The following is a 25,404-nucleotide window of genomic DNA, read 5'->3' as shown; positions in this document are numbered from 1 at the left end:
CAATAAATATTGAGAATGGTTGTACGAAAACAGCTTTTTAATTATACAGGAATTTGCGGTTAGGCGATTTAAAATTTCTCAATTTTTAAATTATTTTAGGTAAAGGTTGGTTCAGTATCCAAAACAAAATTTTGGAACTCACTTTATCCCAAAGCTCCTATTTCCATCCCATTAAAAACAAAGCAAGTTCCCCAATTAACGAACGACCAATGTACTATGCTGCATTGCAAGTTTCAATTATGCCCTTTGAGAAGTTTATTGACCATGGCCAAAGTCGCAATCTGGTTTAAAATCGAATAATAATTACGACCAATCAATATTCGATCCCTGTTGAGTGAAAGCTCCTGAATATTATCCCCAGTCATATAGGCACTTCCCATGCAACAAAAAAGCGTTTCCGAATATGTGAACCAGGTAAAATACACCGTAGTTTAAATCACGGATTCAGGAACACTAGTCACGTTTAGCAGAAGATTCCAGAAAACGTGACTGTTGTTCCCAAAACTGTGATTGAAAATACACCGTGATTTTGTTAGTTCGCGAAATAAAGAACGCTTTTTCGGTGTGCCTAATGGGGAAGCGCAAAATTCAGAATAATGAAAAATGGAAGCTACCATCCCTCATACAAACCTGAAACGGCCAGCCTAAATAATTGGAGGACACTCAGAATATGGAACAGAATCGACTGAGCGTGGTGAAGTGAAATCAGTTTTTTGAACCACCCTAATTATAAGTTTGATGCTACCAGTGCCGGTGTTGACATTTGCTTACGAAAACTACGTCTAAAGGAAAGGAAACTTTCTTAAAATTTGTTAATTGTATTAAAACTATTGATTATCAACGTCAAATTCTTAAAAATTTAAATTCTTTCACGCCCGGTAAAAATTTCAGACCCAACCAATCCTGTTCTTGCATCCCCAACCCGGACATCAGATTGATGTAAGGTACCCGGATAAAAAATATCATAGAAATATAACTAATTTTATTGTTACAACACTATTTATTACATTAGTGAAACCATTAAATAAAATGTTATTTGTACTATTAAATCACATGAGAGCCTATTGTTTTGCACGATTTATTCAATGGTAAATTAGACTTTTACAATAAAAAAAGGGGGTTGTTATGTATCTTTACAATAAAAATTTTGAAAATTTTCCATACTAATTTCAGAGCAAAACAATTGATTTTACTGTTCTTCTATGGGATGATTTTTTCGGACGAAACAATAAAAAAGTTTGTAATTCTAATGTTTTCCTTACTTTTTATTTATTGTTTTACCATACAAAAACAATTTTTCTTGTGTTTATTTTTTTTTATTAGTGGAATCGATTTTAAAAATTACAAATAAAATACCCATCCCAGTGAACTATAGTCATCACACAACAGTAATCAACATAGGTTAACAGTGTTTGTGCCACGTTTACCTTAAAGTCGTTTGGCATAATGCCGTTTGACTAGACAGCTGTTCTTTTAAGAACCAAGAGCCACTGCAAGCCGATTATACCTCTGCATTAGCCACGGGCAAAGTGAGAGCAAAGCAATTGATGGTATTTTCTAACTGCATATAGGAAACGAGCTTTCGTTCATTTCCAATTCAAGCAGTCACTGTAGGATTAGTCATGTTGAAGATATAGGATACAAATTGAAACGGTATGAACCGCATTTGTAGCGATTGCTGAAATGAGAGATTTGGAGAAAGATACTGAGTAGGAGACTAGAACGTGCCTGGGATTGAACCCTCAAGGCAGAAGCGGTAGCCATATGTCACCAAGCTCGTTACTACAAGTAAATACTGTGGATGATTGCGCTACCCAACTGCCGTATCAATATGTGGATAAAAAGAACTGCTTGTGATTTAAAGTGTGCCTTATCTTCATTATATGATGCGGCTACGAGTAAATGACCATTAGGTCAAACGACTATTAGGCCAAACAATTTTCAAGTCAAACGACTATTAGGCCAAACGGTCTTAAGCCAAATTATTATTGTTGAAATCATCGTGATCCTCCGATAGGTGGCGACCGAAGCTAGATCTTTTTGCTACTCCTGCTGACGGAGCAGGTTCGCTGATATTTCAGGACTGTGACAATCGATAACTCATTGAGCTGCTGCTGCGGCTGGGGTTGTCGGATCAAGCATCTGACTGTGACTAGTGATGGTAGGGAACACGTTCTTGTAGCAAAAATTAAAATCGGTTCCGGGTTTTGCGGATTTATGACGCTGAAAACGAAAAAAAAACAATGCTAATGAGTAACAATGAAGTGTTTTTAGGATGATTCATTGAAGATTATTTATAGTTACATAGAATTCTTTTTTCAACACAATTTACTATTTCTTAGTTTCTTTTCTATATTGTTGATTGTATAATAAATACGACCCAATTTTTCTTTGAAATGTTTTGGATTTTTAGGAACTTATTGCAGAGATTTTGGTAGTAAATTGACAAGTCGCAAGACCAAAAACACGATCGAAAAAAAAATCGTGTGAAAAAGAATTCTGTGTAATTTTCTATTATCAACATTATTCCGAGGCCAGGGCCTATGTGCGATGTCTTAACAGTGGAAGGTACAAAAAAAATCTATTTGAACACTCTGAGTGATTCAATTCAAAACCCTGGAAGGTCTCCGATCATTCCCAGCGATATCAGTCAGAGATACTCATGGACGTGGTGTATAGAAAAGAAACCCTTTCCGGCCTGGAAATCGGACTAAGTTTCCTGATGGGACGCAAAACACACAGCAGAGCCCAAGCGTTACAAACCTAATTCGATCGGCTTGCCATCATGTTGACCGAATTGATCGAGGGATAGATTGGGTCACTGTCGATCGTCATCTGCGGGCTAGCACGTCTCAGCTGGTAATCAATATCCTATTTACGATTCTTCTCCTGGGACGGTATCCACCTTTAAGTTGAAGAACACCAATAGTGAAAGATTTTACCGAATCTGAAAAAATTAGTTCGATGAAAAACTACGATTTCTAACTTATTTTCATCTTTCCTTACCACTCACGGTGAGACATTCCTGATCAGCAAGAACACCGGATTTGGCATCCGACGGAGTCTCCGGGACTGCAGCACGACGAACAGGACCGCCAATAGGTCATTGCGCGCGGCAAACCTAACCTCACTATTTTGACAGGTACTGGTCCTGTTGTTTACGTTTCGGACTTAGAATTTTTTTTATTCAAATTAAATCTGCATATTGCACGATGTTGAAGACATTCTGTACATTCCGCATTCAAATATTGGTAATTATCGATAAGTTTAGGTAATTATCGATCAGAAAATCCAAAGAATCATAGAAGAATCTCAAAATTAAAATAAAGTCGTCTGTAAACAACAGGACCAGTACCTGTCAAAAGTCGTGCGTGACGTCACTGTGCAATGGAGTATAAATAAATATCACCGAGAACAACTGGGAGTTGTTTATGTTTTGTTTTTTTTTCCTTTTATCAATTTTTCTCACCACACGGAAAAAAACATCCTCACGGCGAGAAAATATTAAAAAAAAAAAAATGCATCCCAATTATTGAAATATTTTATATATATATATATATATTATATATTATTGATATATTTTTGTTTGTATTTTAAATCTTTTGAATGATTTAAAAAATTATTCATGTGTGTTCCCCCTTGGCTTTGCCATTAAATTGAATCTATTGTAGTTTTATTATTTCCAACCGTTATTTCATCAACACAATAAATATTGGAAAAATATATTTGTTTAACTAATACAATATTTTCCAGATTTAAGAAAACAGATAATTTTTAAATTTGATGAAATTTGCGGTAGAAAATTCTCAACAATAACAAAAAATAAAAATATTATAAATTGTATTGATTACAATCAAATTTATTGTACTTCTATAGTACGTACAATAGAGGCTTCTTTTATTGGCCAAAGATGAACAGTAAGTGAACAATAGATTGTATTATTTACAATAGAAATAATCATATTTGAATGGATTTAGCCAAAAAAGTTATTGTATATTTTTATCCGGGTACGCATCATTTGGCCCACCATACTCCATTTTCTCTGTGCATAAAAAGCTGTGTCTTACATGCGTGCCCCATTTTCGTTCGGAATTTCACTGCGAGCGGACCGCTCTGCTGCACAGTGGTTCGCTCCAGAACAAAGATTGGCCATAACCTCAAAATGGTCCTAAAATAGGTTTTAAGTGGCCGGATGGCATTTTGTTGCTTTTATCACGTACAGACTTGAACGTGGGTGTTGGAAGTACTACTTCGGAAATATACAACCGTTTTTCGGCATCTTCGTGAATATCATTTCGTTTTACTGCTAAATTCGGTTTTTCAAAACAGATCGTTTCGCAACAAAGACGATCTCACTTGCCATAAAACTAGTTAGTACAGGTTAGTACTATTCCATTTAACTCCATCACTTTTTGTAACTTTTGTAACTAGATACGTATTTCGACCTCACCAATAAGGCCGTTTTCAGTGTCTCGTACTTGATTCAACACAACAAAAAACAATTGTAATTTTGAATCGGATTAGATGCACATCATCGCCGTCGTAAATCACATGTGTTATTATATGTGCTTTGTGTAACAAAAAAGTGACGTCAATAACATTTTGTCGTCAAAATGAAGGAACGTGACGTAATATGGTCGATGTAATGGAAAGAAACGGTGTAATACGCAGCCAGCAGAAACCTCGTTTTCGGCAGCTGGTTTAGGGGCGTTCGGGATTTTTCTTTCTTGATTCCTGAATGAATTTCGTAAAAAATATTATATTTGATTTTTTTCATCATAATTTTAAACGTGAATATACAATACATATATGTAAACTAAAGAGGCTGCACTCATAACATCCATGTTTTTAATCCAGGCTCGTTAATGTAAACTAATAATTTGATTTGTACTGAAATTATTAAACATTTAGCAATAATTAGTTCTCGGATTTTCAAGTTTTTTTTATTCCTATAGAATTTGAGTTTATTATACCTGAAGTTTAGTAGATAAAAGATAAAAATACTGTCGACGACTTCAGTATCACCTCGTTTACAATCAGCGGTGACGGCGAGGATCGTAGGATCGTTTTTCATTCATTGATATTTTGTTGTCTATATTCGTCTAGATTTGATTAACTGCATTTTCAGAAGGGGCGCTCCTCCGGTATTTCTACTCCAGAAACTCCTTAAGGATTTTTTCCGAAAATTCTTCCAGTTTCCCTGGAAATTTACTTTCTTATGGGTCATGTACTCTACGAGAGGTGCGAAGGGCCGATCACCATCCTGAGTGATGTTCAGCTCTCGCTTTGACCTGTTGCCTAGTTAGATTTCCGTCAACTTCTTTTATTTCTCTATTGAGGATGCGCCTCCATGAGCTTCTGGATCTGCCTCTGCTACTACGTCCCGGTGCGCTCCTGTTCAATACTTGTGTACAGAATTCGTTTCTGCTCCTACGTAGCGTGTGGCCGACCTATCCCAACTTCCGATTCCGAATTTCTATTGCTATCGGCCTCTGGTGACAACAACGATGGAGCTCGTTCTTTGAGATCCAATTGTGAGGCCACGGGCTCGAATTATGTACCACAGCGTTTAGTGTTCTCCACTGATACACACCATGTTTCGTTGGTGTATAATTGATCAATTGACTTTTCATATGATATATTGGAGAGGAAAACAATAAAAAATATTTTTTCAAAAAATCACCGCAGAAATATTTTAAAACACCGCATGGCTCATTTCTAATGACCTTGCCTAACTTTGTGTGAAAAGAAAAATCAGAGGTACATGAAACTTTGGTAATAATCCATTTTTTTTACACCGTGTGGCGTTCGAGTGGTAGGGGTGATGGTGGTAAATGGGATACCCTAAGAACAGCTGCTGTTTATCAAATGGCCATCAAGAAGTTGCATTGTTCAATACAGGTGTGTCGAAGTTTATGTAATTGATTGTCAAAGCCATTTTTTTTTTCTAAAAAATATTCGAATATGCTATTTTGATCATTTAAAATTAGTCCAAAATAATTCAATTTAAATTTGGGCGGGGTAAAATGATCTGGCTGGGGTAAAGTGAACAATCATGTAAATGTTTTTTAACAGGTATAAAATCTTAATTTTATCACAGACAAGCAGACCTACCGAGGTTGAACAAAATGATAGGGCGGCCAAAGTTGTATCAAAATTCAAATGACTATGGTTTGGCGAGAAATTCACCTAGTTTTGGAAAACTGGTGCAAAATCATGTTCTGGCCACAGGAGAAATTCCGGAATATTAAGAGGCATATCAAAAATGCTAGTTTTTGTGAGCTTATGTTTCAACATAGGTGAAATATATGACCCTATTATATTTTTACTGAGCTTTTACTGAGCATTTACTTTTTCTAATTGATATATTGATATCACAGATCGGACGACAAACATCTGAGATATTGCCGTTTCTGTGCGTTGTATGGAAATATTTGCTCAGAAATTAAAAACTGGAACCACATTGTGTAGATTTGGAGCGTAAATGACCAAATCCCCCTTCTATATAGCTGCTTCCACCGTTTTAATTTGATTTAAAAATAATCCCACTGTCTACCGAACCATTTTAGGTTGACATTTGATCTAGGTAGTCTTTATTGCTCGGGCAGAACATTGCTCACTTTATCCTCATGGCGACATGATCAATTTACCCCCATAGTTACATGTTTAAAAAAAACGCCTAACGCTTCATAACAAGTAAATTAAACGATGTAAATGATATTCTGATTCACAATTACTAACTCAAAGTTTTCATGTCTTAAATGCCACAGTGCCGAAATTATATCAAACTATCATTTGTGGAAAGCGCGCATAATTTGGCTTGACTCTAGATGTTAAATAGTTATCATGATTTGAAATAGCTCGGACAGCATGGGATGCTTAAATCATGGTGTAGCACGGGAAATAATACAAGAAATCCATACATATGGGATAAACAAGCCGTTGAAGTTAATCAGTTCATTATTATTATTATTATTCTTTATTTTTAACACAAAATTTGGAGGAGGGAAAACCCCTTTGAGTGAATTCCTAATGAATTACTTCTCAAAAAGGCACAAAACCTCCTCACCTTTTCAAAAAAACATTACAAATTAAAAAATTAAAACTAAAGGCTCATGCCGCATGCGGTATTCATCCATTAAGGAGCCAGATTCTTGATGAAAAACAGTAACAAGGAAGAACATCAATCGTAGGGGTCTTACCACCGATGAACCGACGTGTCACCCCATTTAAAATAATTCAAATTTGCTGCCCACGACGCCATGATGGAAAACCTTCGAACACCACCGCCACCCCCATAATGGCTCGCGAAGTTTTCATAGCTCAGCCACCAACCTACGTGTATTAACATTGCAGTGGAGGTGTGTCTTAGCTCATTTGACAGGAGCGATCGCCCGCAAAAGCGAATGACCGTTAAAAAGTGTGAGACAATCAGAGAGCGCCAGTGACACGTCGGTTCGTCAGTGGTCTTACTTCAATGCTGTAAAGAGCATAAGCATGAGCATGATTGACCGCCCACGGTTGCTACTCCGGTATTGCCAGGTCAGCTGTAATTACACAGAGAACCAACAGATGAAGTTTGGGACTAACATCATCTTCAATGTGTAAGAACTGGTGACCCAAATATAAGCAATACCAGCGCCGGCCGTGTCCGAATGCAGGTCAATTAGGGAATAGGTAGGAAATTGTTGACGTGATACTCGCTTTGATAGAAGCCGACGAGTCATCTGCACTTTCACGAGAAATCACTGGGATTTTGGATATATGGGGTAGGGAGTGTGGCAGGGTTCGTTTTGGTAAACGGTATAGGCTGATAGTTCTGCTTTCCGCACAAAGCAGAACAAAACTTTGATGACCGGCCGATCGTTCTGCTTACTGAAGAAAACATGTCTAGACGCGATTTAAACTTTTACTTTCTAATTAATTTACTCACACGCACGAAGCAGAACAAAATTTCGGTTACCGGCCGATCGTTCTGCTTACCGCACAAAGCAGAACAAAATTTCGATGACCGGCCGATCATTCTGCTTACTGAAAAAACACGTCTGGACGCGATCTCCGATCGTTCTACGTCCAATACAAAACACGAACAAATCTGTACTGAACGGATTGTTTCACTATCCAATTTACATCACTATGGGTCTCCGATCTCACCTAAACCAATAATAACAAAAAATCAAAGTTTGGGTTGTTTAATAATGATGCCACATGTTTTATGGGGAATGGAGGGCTACTATTTTGTGACAGTACATATTCTAGGCATACAAGAAGGCATTAAGGGGGTTAGAAATCTCAAAAAGTAGCGGACGGCATATTTGAATCGCCCCTGACGTTCGGACTTAACAAAAATCATTAATTAAAAACAAATCTCGCTTAACTTTTCAAAAGGACCTAAGTAACATTTTTTTCATGAATTAATTTGAATACTGCAATCAATAGCTTTCATGTTATTCTGTTGATTGTGCTATTCAAATCAATTCATGAAAAAAATGTTACTTAGGTCCTTTTGAAAAGTTAAGCGAGAAATGTCAGCTAGGTATTCGAAAGCCCTGAAATTAGATAGAAACATGGGAAGACGAACTATCATCGTTGCTACATGGTGACTCATTTAGCTCTCCGTGATATTATTCACTGATAAAATCGTTCATCTCGTCAAAGTTTTAAAAGCTATTTAGGTGGTTAGATTAAGACATATTAACACACACGGATTGTCCTAAATTTGGAAAGTACAAGTTCTGCGCCCAACGCACAACAAATCTATCTATCTGAAGACTTAATTATCACATTTTAGCTTTAATATTTTTAAATCTTTTACCACGACATTTTAGAGGAAAGAAAAAGGAAAACTGAAAAAATGACACTACGAAAAAAAAAGCACTTCTGATTTCCACGTGAATTCTTTTTCGTAAATTTCATATACATTTGTCCATTTGGATCAAGATATTTAACAAAAAAAAAAAATATTTTCGTACGATAGAGTTGCGAAAAATATGCAATTAATGTGTGTGTTTCCATTCTATCTCCCACTGTCCGGCAGTGCTTTTATGGAAGAAACCTGTCTTCATCTATTTGTTGATATTTATATATCTATAGATGAAAACATTTTTAGCCCTGGAGATAGAAGGTGATAGCTCTACTGTGCATCCAAAGACCCTATAACAAGAAGGTACAGACCACATCTTGAGGAAATTTTAAGCACAGTAAGCCCCGCATAAATATACTCAGACATCAAATGGACATTTGTAGTGTATTTAAACTTTCGGGATGAAGATTTATATCAATGATACACATCATTAGTACATATCTGTGATCCTAGCGCGTATTTAGTGAAATCAATTTTATATATTACAACTATGGAACGGACTCACCAAATTTGAATTTGATTGAACTTCATTTCAGAGGTGAGCCGGCCCAGGGCTGCAAACCTCTATAATAAAGAAATAAAAAAAAAAACTTCATTTCAGTTTGAAGTTATGTAAATATTCTTGAAATGCACTGAATTTCTAGCCTCGTTTCATCCGCCAGTAACTAGTATGTGTTCCTGACTACCGTGAAATGGAAAACATCCTCGACCATCTTGGAATCTCACGTACTTCAAATTATTTTCAAAATTCAATTTTCTGTGGAAATATTTAAAGGAACATATGAGCATAAAACTGATATACTATTATGATTAACACCAATTTCAATATATTCACTTTATTTACTTAAATACGTCCAAATGTTTAAATAGCAAGATCGCTGTCTTTTCAAAATAATCGAGTTTTCCATGCGAAATACAAATTGATGTAATTACAGTCAAAAAAATCTTAAGCAAATAACTTACAAAATTAGTATTTTGAATGCTTGAATGTTGAATGTTTGGTGAATATCTTGAATGTAATTTATAAACAGAAGAACAAATATCGTAATATTATAATGAATATCGTGTATATGAAGCACTCTGTTTTTTTTCTGCGTGCAGTCACTGATCCATCCGTAGTATTTGTGGTACGCTTCGTACAATTATGAACATAGTGGGCTTAACATAATGCGTTTCGGCCTCAACTTGTAATCATTTTTAAATGTTCATGATACAAGAATATTATGAGAAATATATAGATAAACAATTGAAAAATTTAAATTTTGATCTCTGGCTAAAACGGTAACATGTTTAACCTTCGTATATAATTGTCATTCTTTATACCCTCAATAAAGATCCAAGGTTTACTAGAATTTTGATTAAAGCACCTACTGTGGAAATACATTTTTCTTTGTCAATTCTTTGTAGGTAATTTTGGATTTCCTAAAGTTTATAAAAGGTACATTAAAAAACAATGAAATATGCATCTGGAACTGCATTTCGAAATTTGAAATCTTGAAGTGAAACTTCTATGAATCATCAGGAACCATTCAAAATTGACTTCCACAGTTTGAGGGAGACTGTTCTCACTCTCGGTATACAGAAAAGCAAGCGGATATAGAGGGGAGATGAGGGGAGGTCTAAAGATCTAGAAAAGTAGTACACGTCATTTTTGTATCAGCACTCAAAAGAACTTAAAAAAATAAAATGAGATTCAGATGACTTTCTAGAGTTTCAAAATTAGGTTTTTCCTAATAGATCAAAAAGATTACGAAATTATTACTTAGATTATCGAGAAGATTTGTAAATATCGAACAGATTGTTTAAATGTTATAAAATGGTTACTAACATTTTTGCATTATAAAAATAATACTTAAATTGTCATTTGCTGTGAGTTTCCTGCACAAACTTGTTAATGTCTCATACATAACTCTGGGTTGATTTCATTTTTTTTCTAATGAAAAATATTTGAAAGAGATTATTAAAGCAATTAATGAAGGATACATGAGTTTCAGGTATTTCAAAAAGAAGATTCTGCAAAAAATGTGGACAGTTGTTGTCAAAGTTTAAAGTTTTTTTTTTCATTACTCTAGTGGGAAAGATTCTCCGAACTGAGCTTTGAGGTCGAAAAATGAATAAGTGTTTAGGAACAATAGATAGAATTATATTGATGCGAATACGAATACGAATTTGATCAATATGTTTTGTGGCATACTATTCCTGGTCTGGGATGGCCATGCGGTAGATGGTGAATATTTTAGCACCACTCAAATACTCGATGTGCTGAAATCCATTGGAAATGATTCCATAATATACAATGATTTCAGTTTTAAATATATTTGGACAGATGAGAAAAATATTTTAAATACATTTGAAGTATATGTCAAATTATCAATATGATGTAACTATTTATGTTAAATAGTAACCTGCAAGTATTTTGTAGATGCTGATTTTTGCCTTTCTCGTATACTAAGTATACGTAAAGGCTATATGTTCACTCCAAAAACAAACTTTTTATAGAAGGCTCGGAGACCCATAGTGTTATATACCAATCGACTCAGCTCGACGAATTTAGGTGATGTCTGTGTGTGTGTGTGTGTGTGCGTGTGTGTGTGTATGTGTGTGTGTATGTGCGCACCAAAAGAGCAAAAAGTCTCGCTCACTTTTTTTGTACTTACCCTTGACCGATTTCTTCGCAACAGGTTACATTTGACGCAGTATTCTGCTCCAATGTTTTCTATTGAAAATTGGCCGGATCGGACTATGGGCTTGGGAGTTATGGCCAAAATACTTTTTCTCATAAAAAGCGCGTAAAAAAGTCTCGCTCACTTTTTTTGTACTTCCCCTTGACCGATTTCTTTGCAACAGGTTGCATTTGACGCAGTATTCTGCTCCATTGTTTTCTATTGAAAATTGGCCGGATCGGACTATGGGCTTGGATGGTCAAAATACTTTTTCTTATAAAAAGGCGCGTAAAAAAGTCTAGCTTATTTTTAATGCACTTACCCTAAACGGATTCCCACACAACAAGCTGCATTCAACGCAGTATCCTGCCCCATTGTTTCCTTTTGAAAATTGGACAGATCGGACAATGGGCTTGGTAGTTATGGGCAAAATACTTTTTCTCAGAAAAAAGCGCGTAAAAAAATCTAGCTCACTTTTAATGCACTTACCCTGAACCGATTTCCTCGCAACAGGTTGCATTCGACGCAGAATCTTGTCTCATTATTTCCTATTGAAAATTGGCCCGATTGGACGATGGGCTCAGAAGTAATGCCTAAAATACTATTTTTACCGCACGAGAAAGGCATCATGACCGCTAGGTGGATTAATCTGGGTTTTTCATTTTATAGCGGAGTGCAACTGCTGCCCAATTATATCTAATAAATGTCAAATTAGGCATTATACTTCGCACATTATGCATTGTTTTAGGTTCTCTGAAGCCTTTTGTACATTTTACAAATTTCGGAAATTTTGCAAATGAGTAAGATCCTTAAAATTTAAGATATGTCCTAATTCCAAAAGGTATATTTTAAAAAAAAATCATCAGAGAAATCCTCGCTGCATGAAACAGAATCTAAGAAAACACAGGGACGTCCAGGAAATGTTTTTATAGCCAACTTTATCTAATACATCAAGATTTCTACACTGATTTCAGTTAATCTTAAAACTATAAAATTTGCTTAGAAAAAAAATCACGTTGAAACTAATTAAATTATACAAATAAAATTTAAGAAAAATAGCACCAGCGGTGCTGATACGTTATACTTACCCCTTTGGAATGCGAAGAACAGTAGGGAAAAGATCTATTTGTATTCTCTAATCTAATCTATCTAATCTCATACATGCGTAGCCAATACTTGAAAGCATCCTGGAAAATGACGGTTTCTGAATTCCGTCATTTTTCTTTTCATATGGCCAGGCCAACTACGCAGTATGTACCGCAGAGATGACTCCTAGATGTTGAGCGACTTCAGGAATACCTAAAGTCACTCAATAGCTTGGAATCGAGGAGAAAGGAAGAAAGCGTGGACCTCCCGTACCAAACGCTTCCAATAATATAGATACCTAATATATGATAAAAATCGTGTACGTGTTTTTTGTATGATGTATATGAGCGTGTATGTGTGTATATGAGTGTGTATGTGTCTACACTGATAGACAAAAGTATACGTCATGTTTTAATAGAGCTACTATGAAAACATGACGAACACTCATGTCCATCAGTATATGTATGTATTTGTGTATATGTATGTGTGTATAATGTGAATATGTGTGTGCGTTTGTGTGAGTGCGTGCGTGTTAAATTTACGGATCATCAAAACCTTACCTCTCCTCAATAAATCTGACGCTGGACATGTTTGAGCATTTACATAGCCTTGATCGCAATATTAGCAAGGGCATTGCCCTTGATAACAATCGATCAGCAGTTGCAAGCACAAACATGCACACGTCTTCCGGATCTGCAACACTTGTTTATACACTACACATTTGTTTCAACCGCGGTCACTGCACTGGTTCTATTGTTCTACTTTTAGGCGAATCACCGCGCAAAAGTAGAGCGCAAAAACCAACCGCACTGGAAGACGGTCGAAACGAGGAAAAGATCTATTTGTATTCTCGTACAAATATTCACTTCTCTGTCAGCAAATCAGTATATATTTAGTGATTATGCATGAAAAACTATTTGGCTGAAATTTGACTGGTTGATCTTGACCAGGTGCGGGAACAGAAGGAGTTGCTCAAACAAATCTTCTGCCTAGAGTTACCTCACCAAATTTTAACATTTCCCACCTCACTCCAAGCAACTGAATCGCTGATCATGAACAGGACAGCACAAAAGAGTCCCCAGGAACGAGTGCTTTCCAAGGTCATCGCGAATTGGTGGTCGGTGTCCAATCAGGTTGAAAGTTGGCGTAATTAGTTCAATCCTCTTGATGATGATGGAAAAGCGAGCCGGACAACGGAGATTTTCGGGTGAGCTTGAAAAATCGGATCAAATATTTGTCCGAAAAAATGACGGACGTAATTTTTTCATATTACTTCATTGCTGTAAAGAAAATAAAAGAGGCATAATCAAATAATATAAGAAATTTCATTTAAGAAACGAAATAGAAGTTTCAATATAGGATCAGTTCATTGTTTTACCGAAAATGTTCAACAAAGTGAAAGTGAAAATTCATCCAACAGTGACGGTCGTCGGCGGTGGTTGCTGCATAAAACTCGTCGTCAGTACGAACAGCACTCAAGTGAAATCATTGTTCGCATGCTGTTAGTAATTGCAAAGGCGCACAATTTTAAAAATCGGTCCTTTATAGTCCATATTGGCATAGCATACAGCATGACCGATCTAAAAAAAAATTGAAAATCAATAATTTGTTCTTAAGACAAAGTTTTGATTTTCTGTTTATAAGTGGGTATAGACACTTAATATATTTGTACCATTTGGCTTGAAGATGAAGACCTTCAATGTGATTTTTAAAAGTTAATTTTTGATCTAGATTTTTGAAGTCACAAATTTTAGCATTGCTAGACCAATTAATTGCAACATTTCACAATGCTGTCTATTTCTTTTCTTCCTATTTATTCTCAGCCGGTAGTGATTTAATTCTTATACATTCCTGCTATATGCAAATTTAACATGGATAGTGACGTAATTGGAACAACCGTTTCATTGGACATATTCAACAAGCTGAACACAAGAACTCGTTAAACCTACGTCATTCTCTTAGCGTTTCAGCGACAGATGTTAATACATTGATCATATTACTTGATTCTTAGTTGAACGCAAATCTCCATTAAACTAATGCGATTTCTAGTTTTATTATTATTGGACAACACTTCTACTTTGGTAAAGTATCAAAGTCTCAGGTATTAACTACGAATTATAGGGTAAGTAGCAGTGTGAATGTAACCTTTACTGTGCTATTGGTGCTGACTGTTGATATAATCGCAAATAAAATAAGCTGGGTAGTGCTTTTATTTTTTAAGTCCCGTCATCGGGGGTGACTATGGGTCAAATGGTGATAGTTGATTAATGTTTATGCAATTTTGAAAGCTTGTAATATGGATTGAGAACACGCTAACTTCCATCTTCTATGTGACTGAGTGAAATTGCATTGCCAACTCTTTATTATCTAACGAAAATTTTGTGAAGAACTAGTGTATAAAATTAAAATTCACGTAAAGCCCAAACAATTTCAAGGAAATTGAGTAACATTTCCGTGATAATGAAAGAGACAATACAACCCAAGTAACATTTAAAGTTTTATAACGCTCTTGAAGACTATAATTTACTCTTCAAGAGTGTTATAAAACCATAATAAAACCAAAATGTTACTAGGGAATCGTACTCAGCCACTAAGTAGATGGAACATTAAAGAACAATAAAACTAAATTATGAGAGACCTTTTCGAACGGTTTTGTTATTCGCCCTCAGGATAAGCCGTGAAATATTAAGATAAGTAGATGACCCATTCTCATCTAAATAACGATACATATATATGTATAAATGCTCTCCCAAACAAACGCGACTGTCGCCACGACTCTATCGTTTGGTCGCTGCATGCAAGGGTTCATTGACGATTGCATACCAAAACGAAAGTATTACATTTTATTATGTTTTTATGCGAAGCTTGAGCATGTATTTCGCACTTCATAAATCAACAATTAAATACATTCAATATCGCATCCCGCAGAAAAATTATGTTCATCGCCTCAACAAAGCATTCGTTCGACAATGTTTCGGCGACACTGTCCACTACTTGCTGCTGGTCAACTCCGCACAGTTTCAAGATAGCCATAACTATCGCGGCTGCCAGAATCAATTTGTTTGACTTGAACCGTACGAACATGTCCTCGGAGCTTACGCGTGATCGCAAACTATCGAAAGAAACAATATTAAAATTAATTACCTGTCCAGTAGGAACATGCTGTTTTTTTGTCGGTTGAATTACCTCTTGTAGATGTAATGCTTTTGCGCATACACAACACGCAGAAGCTTGACTCCAACCTTTCCGAAGTGATCCTTCCCGACGACGTCGATTGTTAAGATGTGATCTTTTGCAAAGCGCTCTACCGCACCCAGGAGAAGGGAGTGGTAAATCTAGAGAACCACAAACAAAAAAATATTAATAGGACCAGAAAATTGCATATGAATGTGGGTAATCAACGAGTCATGTTACAATCGGTTTGTTTCATTCAAGTCGAGGACCAGGAAACTGCACTGTACACGATACCAACCTTGTGATTCAACTTTTTGAGAACTTCAAATTCCAATTCCATTGTCCGATTGCTGGACCAAGCAACGGCTGGATTGAATTTAGCAAATATGCGCTGAATGCCATTGCAATCCAGTTTGGTGTGGGCATCGAAGTACTTACTAACCAAATTAACCACACTTACTGCATACATCGGCATTTGCTGGAGGTAGCTTTCTCTCACCGGAGCTCCCCGTCCACCGGCAACAACCTTGATCAGAAACTGTTCCAACGTGTCTATGGAAGAAAATTCTATCGTGTGCGAAAGTCGAAACTGAGCGCACAGTGTGGAGATCAGTCGTGTGATCGACGGCATGATCGTATCAATTGGATATGGATTCAATATGGCCTGCTCTGTGTCCACGTGGTAGATTTGCTTCCAATCGGCATAGAAGCCGGATTCTGTGCTGAGGTTGAGCGGTGTCACACCTTGGCTCAGTTCAAGGACATCGGGCGCCTCTTTGTTCATTGCGGATTTCTATGCCGGAGCCTGGCAAATAGTGGTTTAATTACGGTACAATCCATTGGGTACGATTAGTATACTTACCGAGAAGTAATTGAGACACAGAGAAGGTTGTCAGCACAGTCGACAACGTTGGATGCACTTGTTATACAATCAATTAGATATTATTGCAATAAATTGTTTTCATTTGAAACAAGGTAAAGAAACTTTTCGGATACTAATGAGATTGAAATAGCGATTAAAATGTAGAATTGTAACTATAAAAATGCGTTCAAATCTATTCAGCTCTACACGCTGACAATGAAAGCTGCTATAAATAGTCTTGACAAAAACTTGTAGGTTACTTTATGACGTATCTCAGCAACCAGTTTATTTGTTGATTATTTTAGCTCAAGAAGATCTGAAACTGAGATATTACATGAAGAAAGGATGCTCTCTTTTGCTGATCTTTTCTGCCAATGTGGGAAACGAAGTAGGTAGTGGTTTTATTTGTTTTATTCTGTGTTCAATCCATCGCAAAAATGTTTATGAAAAAGGAACCACTCCACTCATTTTGGCCCTTCAAGCGGTGATCGATGAAATACAAAAAAGAAAGTCAACTAAATCAAATCGTTTACATTAAAACCTGCATGAGTCGATATTGATTGTGGGCCCTCCTTAGCTGTGCGGTAAGACGCTCGGCTACAAAGCAAGAACATGCTGAGGGTGGCTGGGTTCGAATCCCGCTGCCAGTCTAGGCAATTTTCGGACTGGTACCTAATTGTCTCGACTTCCCTGGGCATAAAAGTATCATCGTGTTAGCCTCATGATATGCGAATGCAAAAATGGTAACTTGACTTAGAAACCCCCCAGTTAAAAACTGTGGAAGTGCTTAATGAACACTAAGCTGCGAGGCGGCTCTGTCCCAGTGTGGGGATGTAATGCCAATAATAATAATAAGAAGAAGATGAGTCGATATTGAAGGACTCTGACGACTAATGACGATGGAAGACCGACATTTGATTACAATTAATTGCATACTATTCGGCAATTCGGCCGTTCTAAAATCATTTTTTTGTTAAATATCTTGGCTGTGCGGTTAGCTCTTTTTTGCTCTTTTCAACTTGCGCAGGTGTACCTTAGCGGTATGGTATTCGATCGATTATCGCAAGTCGTTTAAAATAAAATTACACTTAAGTGTTAGTTTAATTTCATTGGATAATAATTCTATTGCTTAACACAATTGATTCAAATTGTATATAACCTATTTATTGGTTAATTAATGAGAGCACAACGCTGTTTCCATTCTAATATATTTATTAGTGAACGAAGTAGCCTAACATTGCAAGGTTTACCTACACTAGGCACGAAGGCTAACATTCAGACGTTCACATTCATTGATAAAAATTTCATCTATGCGCATTCAATTACAACTCTAAACCGTTCTACTAACTTTGACGATATGAATTGAAATAAAACCATCAGAGTGGAAATAATGTATTTGATTTCATTAAGATCCTGCGATGTTTTTTTAATTGTAGGGGGATCCCTCAGCGCCGGACACACTTCTGAAAACGATACCTACAGAGGTAGTACAAAGGAAAGCTATTGAAAACTTGCAAGTCAACATAATCCGGATAATTAGAGAATTTTTCGTTTACCCTTAAACTGACAGCACGAATCTTTCCAACTTAAAACGGTTCATTCTTGGTCATCTTCTTCTTCTGTATACATAAAAATGAATTTCTGTCTGTCTGAACATTATAGACTCCGAAACTACTGAACCGATCGGCGTGAAAATTTGTATGTAGAGGTTTTTGGGGCCGGGGAAGGTTCATAAGATGCCTTCCTTTGGGAAGGGGCTCCCATACAAATGAAGCATAAATTTCTGCATAACTTGAAAACTATTCAGAGAATAAATAAATTTTAGGCGAAATGAAGTTCGTCGGGTCCGCTAGTTTCGGAATAAACTGCAAGCGGATTCAATTGTGATCAAGTGGAATAGTTGTTCCAAGTGGAATAGTTGTGATCAAGTTGAATAGTAGCTCTGGATGAGGAGGAGTTTTGAAGTGTGGCATGAGTCATTTTTTGAGCAATTGTTTAACATTTCAAAATTTCTAGCGACATAACAAGTATTTTAGTATGTAAATGTATAAAAACAATAGCTTAATAACCAAAGTTGGCCTTTGGATGGCCAACGAACAAGTTCCGGAAAACCGGAACTTCCGGTACAAATGACCAAAATAGAACCACGTAATAAATCAGCCTCCCAACACTTCAAACTTCTCAGAATTACACGAGAAATCTAGAGAAGCGATGTCCACGAAACAGGTTCCGAAAACCCGGAATTTCCTGAACAAATGGCCAACGTAGAATCACGAAATAAATCAGTCTTCCGATACCGAAAACTTCTTAGAATCTTATGAGTAATCCAAATAACGCCATAACTTGTTTGGAACTTATTTGTAGGGTAGAACTGGCCATATGATCACTAGGGTGCCAATGAAAATTACATTTTCGAATTTCAAAAAACGACTTTGGTCACAAATTTCATTGCCCAAAATATGACCCCATGCAAAATTTGAGCTCAATCAATGTTTTGAAATTTTTACGTGAAAATTTTACCAAGGGGGGGCCACAGGAAAAGTCGAAAATCGAATTTTTGTTTTTGATGCCAAATGACTTTTTAAATGCATGAAACGTTGAGATCTAAAATTATTTAAAATATAAATTTGAAGAAAATCGATTTTTTCTTGTGACTTGTGATTGGAATTTTTTCCATCGAATTTTAACATCGAACGATGCACAAACGTTTTTGTAGCCAAAAATATCCCCTTATGCAAAATTAGAGCTAAATCGGACGATTTAGGGTTACTCAAAGTTAATAAAAACTTTTTTTTTTCTCGCGAGGGGGATTTTTTTTTTGTTTTTTGATGCCAAAGGACTCAAAATGCATGACACTTTGAAAGTTTTTTTTTTCAAAAAATCGACTGTTTTTTGGACTATATAAAAAATTTCTTATGGCGAAAACAATTTTTCACCGAATTTTAAAACTGGACGTTATGCAAACATTTCATATGCCCTAAAATATGCCCCTATGCTAAATTTGAGCTCCATCGTACATGATTTAGGGGTGCTCAAAATCTTGTTATCAAAATTTTGAATTTTTTGTAACTTTGAAAACTTTTGAGATCAGATTTACGGGGAAAATTATCAGATTGCTAGGCAATGTTTATTACACTGAGGTTTATTTTTACGTGGTAATTATTACGCGGTACTGCATGAATTCAGAATACAACGTGTAGAGATCAAAAAAACTGATAATGTAGAAACACGATTCATGTCATTGCGGTATTTTTTTCAACGGAATTTTTTTCATCGGATTTTTTAAATAACACGATTTTTTAAGTCGGTTTTTTAACAACGCGGTTTTGATTTACATTGGAAAAGATCGACGTAAAAAAATCTTTGTGTATTGATCTTAAGTGGAATAGATAATCCTGATTTGTCAATCAAATAAGTAAAAGAGTAATAAGAAAAGTCATTCAAGAAATTACGTGGGTAATGTAAAAAAATGAGTTGTTATATTGACATACTGTTTTATTCAATAAATTACATGATTCTTCTAAATGAGCTCGGGTTTTTGTTCATTTTTCGATGTTTATCAACTAACTTTGGAATCAGAGCGTTAATGAATAACGCTTCCAATGAATGATTAAATTTGTTATGATTAAATAATTCAACTCTATGATTAAAGATTATGATTAATGATTTAATCATTTTTGACAATGATCAATGATTATGATTAAAGATTGAATTATTTTTTGACAATGATTAACGATTACAATTAATGAATAAACCGTTTGGAGTATTATTAACGATTACCGATCGTGATTAAATGCTGACACAATATGTGCATGAATAATGATTAAAGATCGGTATGATTAATGATTAATGATTATGAATAATCAAATTGAATGGTTTGCATATTGATCAATTATCAAGGAACATTTTTACCAAATTGGGTTATTGAAAGGTGTGAAAATTAAATGATTATGATTAATATTATTATTAATGAATAAAAGCGATGGCCATGATTAATTTTAATTTAATTTTTTTTTTAATTTGGGTTTTTTTAAATAACTTCAGATCTCGACGTTTCATGCATTTTTAAGTCAGTTGGCATCAAAAACGAAAATTCGATTTTCGACTTTTCCTTTGGTCCCCTTGGGGAATTTTCATGGGTAAAAATTTCAAAACTTTGACAAATTTTAGGCACCATGTCCGATTGAGCTCAAATTTTGGGATTATGAAACTTGTGAACAATGTCGCTTTTTGAAATTCGATGACAATTTTTGCCTTTCTCGTATACAAAGTATACGTAAAGGCTATAGGATCACTTCAAAACCGAATTTTTGATAGAAGGCTCGGAGACCCATAGTGTTATATACCAATCGACTCAGTTCGACGAATTGAGGTGATGTCTGTATGTGTGTTTAAAAAAATGTGAGACACACTTTTTGGTACTTAACATTATCCAATTCGTTCGCAATAAGTTGCTATCGACGCGGATTGCGGTCTAGTTGTTTCCTATTGAAAATTGGATCGATCGGCCATTGCGTTCCAGAGTAATTAGAAAAAAAACATTGGTATTTTAACAAGGGTCCCCCCTTGGAAAAAAAATAATCAAAATCGAAAAAATTGTTTTTTTTACCGATACCGATGCAATTCTAAGTGACCGCAAATAGACATAAATTGAAGAAAAAACTAAAATCTATGCCCCTAAAGTGCAAATTCGACCTCTTACCCTAGGGGTAAAATCAGGAGTGATTCAGTTTCATTCTAAATTTTCGACCACTATTCTAGTTTGAATCTGGAGCAAAATAGAACAAACTCGCTGGTTTCCCCAGCAGTGTTCTATTCATGTTTTTCAAATTTTCAATTAATTGAAATCATTATGTTACTGCCAAGAAAGGCGACGGAATTGCAAAGTGGATTGATCCGTAGATAAAATGACGCATCCATACACCAAAAGAATTGAAAAATATTTGAATTCCGTGATTCAATCGTAGTTCAAATCTGCAGAAAATAGAACGGAGCGTTATACCAGTTTTATTTTTTTGACAGTTGACTGGTATAAAAACTGAATCTAGAACAGCTCCTGGGAAAATTAATGTTTCAGATTCATATTCAAACTGAAAGCCCCGAACGATTTGAATCACTGCTGATTTTACTCTTATATGTTTTTTTTCATTTTCAAAGGCACCACCAACGCTAGGTGGATTAATTTGATATTTTCCTATAGGGCACTGCACGGAAACATCTCTTTCTCTTTCGTTCTTCATAAATTTTTACGTTTACTGGCCTTGCTGTTTTCTAATTTCTTTGCAGCGAGAAAGGGACAACTGCTTTGTCTCTTTTCCGCTGCAAAGAAATTAGAAAACAACAAGGCCAGTAAACGTCAAATTCCATGAAGAACGAAAGAGAAAGAGATTCTTCCGTGCAGTGCCCTATTAGAGTGATTCAAATTTTGACTTTTTCGCTCCTCTATGCTTAAACGATGACATTTGATGTTTTATTAACCCTCCTAAATTTTTAGCTAATTTTGATGTAACTAGAGCACGCGCAATTTGAAGTTTGTATGGAAATTACTACATATAGGAATTGTCATATAATTGAAAAACTGTTCCGTGTTGCGACCCATTAACTATTCAAATCAATCGACACGATGCTTTCATAGAAAACTTTCTAAGCGAGAGGCCAGTTGTTGTTGCGAAGCGATCTGACTTTTATAAGCAAAGTTATTAATGAAACAAAAATGCTCATTATTGATATTGATGTTATTCTTTTACGTGTTAAATTGAATTTACCACGATTCAGTATTTCTTTAGAATCGTTTCGCAACAAAGACGATCAGACGATCATTTGAAAATTTTCTATATTGGCAACGTATTTATATATTTTTAGAGCCTAATGAGCAACGTTGCGGAACGGTTTTCCACAAAAGTGACTGTTTTCATAGTAATTTTCATACAAACTTGAAACTGCGCGTGCTCAGTCTAGTTACATCCAAATTAGCTAAAAATTTAGGAGGATTAATAAAACATCAAATGTCATCGTTTAAACATAAAGGAGCGAAAAAGTCAAAATTTGAATCACTCTAGTGCCCTATACATTCCATTGGCACCCTAAATTGATCACGGATTCCGGAAACCGGTAGTTTCTGGTACAAATAGCCGGCATAACACTATGAAATAGATTTGTCAAACTTCTTAGAATCTTATGAATGAGTAATTCAGAAAATGCCATCATTTATTTGTAGGATAGAACTGATCACGCGATGGCTACGGAACAGGTTCCGGAAATCCGGAATTTCCAGTGCAAATGGTCAACAAGGACCACGAAATAATTCTTTCTTCCGACACTTCAAACTTCTTAGAATCCCATGAGTAATCTGGAAAAGGCCATAGTTTCTTTGTAGGGTAGAACTGGTCGTACTATGGCCACGGAAAATGTTTTACTAAAATTCCTAAAATTGTGAAATTACTAAAGAATTTCTTCCAGCAATTCCTCCAGCAATACCGCCAGAAGTTCCTCCAGGAACTCCTCCGGAAGTTCCTCCAGCAATTTCTCCGGAAGTTCCTCCAGTGATTCCCCCTGAAGATCCTCCAGCAATTCCTCCGGAAATTCATTCAGTAATTCCCCGGAAGTTCCTCCAGCGATTCCTCCGGAAGCTCATCCAGCAACTCCTCCAGAAGTTCCTCTAGGAATTGCTTAGGAAGTTGCTCCAGACATTCTTCCGGTAGTTTCTCCATGAATTCCTCTGGAAGTTCGGAAGTTCGGAAGTTCTGGAAGTTCCTCCGAAAGTTCCTCCACAGGAATTCCTCCGGAGGTTCTTCCACAGGAATTCCTCCAGAAGTTCCTCCACAGGAATTCCTTTAGAAGTTCCTCCACAGGAATTCCTTCAGAAGTTCCTCCACAGGAATTCCTTCGGAAGAATTCCCCCAGAAGTTCCTTCACAGGACTTCCTTTGGAAGTTCCGTTACAGAAGCTTCTCCAGGAATTCTTCCGGATGTTCCTCCACAGGAATTCCTCCGGAAGTTCCTCCACATGAATTCATCCGGAAGTTCCTCCACAGGAATTCCTCCACAGGAATTCCTCCGGAAGTTCTTTCACAAGAATTCCGCCAGAAGTTTCTTCACAATAATTCCGCCAAAAGTTCCTTCACCAGAATTCCGCCAAAAGTTCCTTCATGAAGTTCCTCCTCCTTCATGAAGTTCCTCCAGAAAATCCTCCGAAAGTTCCTCCAGGAATTTCTCCGGTAGTTACTCCAGTAGTTCCTCCAAAAATTCCTCTAGTAGTTCCCCCAGATCAAGGATGTTATAGATCATTTAGTAATTTGCATTCGATCATTTAGTAGTTTTTCAATAACTCATTCCAGAGGCTTAATTTCAAAATGTGTTATATGGTGGACTTCTAGTGCAAAGGTTTATCTACAACTCTGCCTAACAGTTCGTTGTTTGAATTTCACTAATAACGGAGCTATAGCGCTAGTAGCAGTAACTTAGACTATATGATTGCATATTTTGCTATAATTTAGTATAAGCATAGCAACTAGCACCGTAACTCCTTTAGCAGTGGAATTCGAACATCGACCTGTTAAGGAGTGTTGTAGAAAAACTTTCGCACTAAAAGTCCACCATACAACACATTTTGGAATTTAGCCTCCGGATTTTTTTCTTTTTTCCCTTCCTCCCGAATTCCTCCCGAATTTCCTCCATGGATTCCTCCGGAATTCCCCTCAGGTAATTCCTTCAGGAATTTCTCCTGAATTCCCACCAAGGATTCCTCCAATTCATCCGGAAGATCCTCCAGGAGTTTCTCCAGGAATTCCACTGGAAGTTCCTCCACGTTTTTCCACGTTTTTCGCAATTATTTAGCTTGAAATCACCTCTATGCTAGAAACAGTTGCCATCCAATGATTTCGATTTGAAGACTTTATCGGAAATGAGAATAAATTCTCCATAACAGGGGAACGGTTCGGCACTTCATCCCATAGCTGAGATGGAAAACGTATCAGTTCCCCTACTTGGAAGTTGGAGCCCTCCTTAACCGTGCGGCAAGATGCGCGGCTACAAAGCAAAACCACGCTGAGGGTGACTGGTTTCGATTCCCAGTCCGGTCTAGGAAATTTTCTCGACATCTTGGATGTACCATTTATGTACATATAAAGGTGGCTAAAAATGTGTATTTCGGACAAGAACTTGACAAAACTTTTGTAAAAATGTACGGAACCCTACTGTTCCAATAGTCCTTTAATAACCATCGGCGTGGTAAAAATACTCGGCGGCGTTGTAAATTGTCATACGGCGGCACGCCTATTCATTTTTTACGGCGGCGGCGGTGCAAGTAAATCATCAGCGGCGTGGCGCGGTGGCGCACAGGTCTAATATTTAGTCGATTTTTCCCACATAAACAGGTTTCGGAAGGCTGAATTATTTTGTAATTCTATGTTGGCCATTTGTTCCGGGAAGTCCGGATTTCCGGAATCTTTTCCGTAACCTACGCAAGGCCATTTCTACCCTACAAATAAATTATGACGTTTTTTGGACTATTGGCCTACTTTTATCTTTTATCGGGTTTCCGTAACCTATTCCGGGGCCATATTGCCATTTTTATCCTACATAGAAATTTTAGGGTTTTTTGACTGGTCATTAGATTCTGAGAAGTTTGAGGTGTCGGAAAGCTGATTTATTTTTTTGGTTGTTATTATGTTGTTGGTTGTTATTTTCGAAGTTCAATGTTGGCTATTTGTACCGGAATTTGAACAATTGCCCCGAAAATGACTAATGCCACATTTC

At 36.4% G+C, this 25,404-nt stretch overlaps 1 protein-coding gene and 1 long non-coding RNA gene across 3 annotated transcripts; both read right to left on the bottom strand.

Annotated features, from left to right (window-relative positions):
• Window positions 1–1,985: 1,985 nt before the first annotated feature.
• On the bottom strand, window positions 1,986–3,070 carry LOC134216521 (uncharacterized). The gene is made up of 3 exons (XR_009980705.1): window positions 3,007–3,070; window positions 2,764–2,947; window positions 1,986–2,223 (listed from the first exon to the last, which is right to left on the bottom strand). It is a non-coding gene; the product is annotated as an uncharacterized LOC134216521 (long non-coding RNA).
• Window positions 3,071–15,322: 12,252 nt separating this feature from the next.
• LOC134216520 (uncharacterized) lies at window positions 15,323–16,841 on the bottom strand. 2 transcript variants are annotated; one of them, XM_062695387.1, is made up of 4 exons: window positions 16,649–16,841; window positions 16,085–16,591; window positions 15,799–15,947; window positions 15,323–15,724 (listed from the first exon to the last, which is right to left on the bottom strand). In XM_062695387.1, exons 2-4 carry the CDS (start codon window positions 16,568–16,570, stop codon window positions 15,505–15,507), a joined length of 855 nt encoding a protein of 284 aa, XP_062551371.1. In that variant the 5' UTR covers window positions 16,571–16,591; window positions 16,649–16,841; the 3' UTR covers window positions 15,323–15,504. The 2 variants fall into 2 exon arrangements, with proteins under 2 accessions (XP_062551371.1, XP_062551372.1); XM_062695388.1 differs by having other exon boundaries at window positions 16,247–16,591.
• Window positions 16,842–25,404: the final 8,563 nt, after the last annotated feature.

The sequence above is a fragment of the Armigeres subalbatus genome, chromosome 2 (genome assembly GCF_024139115.2).
Source record: "Armigeres subalbatus isolate Guangzhou_Male chromosome 2, GZ_Asu_2, whole genome shotgun sequence".
NCBI lineage: Eukaryota > Metazoa > Arthropoda > Insecta > Diptera > Culicidae > Armigeres > Armigeres subalbatus.
The sequence above is the reverse complement of the archived record's forward strand: the minus strand, read 5'-3'. Positions and strand labels throughout refer to the sequence as shown.

Coding starts and splice junctions, on each gene's coding strand:
- LOC134216520 (XM_062695387.1), bottom strand. CDS start 16,570: ATGAACAAAGAGGCGCCCGATGTCCTTGAACTGAGCCAAGGTGTGACA. Junction 15,948..16,084: donor TCAAAAAGTTGAATCACAAG/GTTGGTATCGTG, acceptor GTGGTTCTCTAG/ATTTACCACTCCCTTCTCCT. Junction 15,725..15,798: donor AAGCATTACATCTACAAGAG/GTAATTCAACCG, acceptor TTCTTTCGATAG/TTTGCGATCACGCGTAAGCT.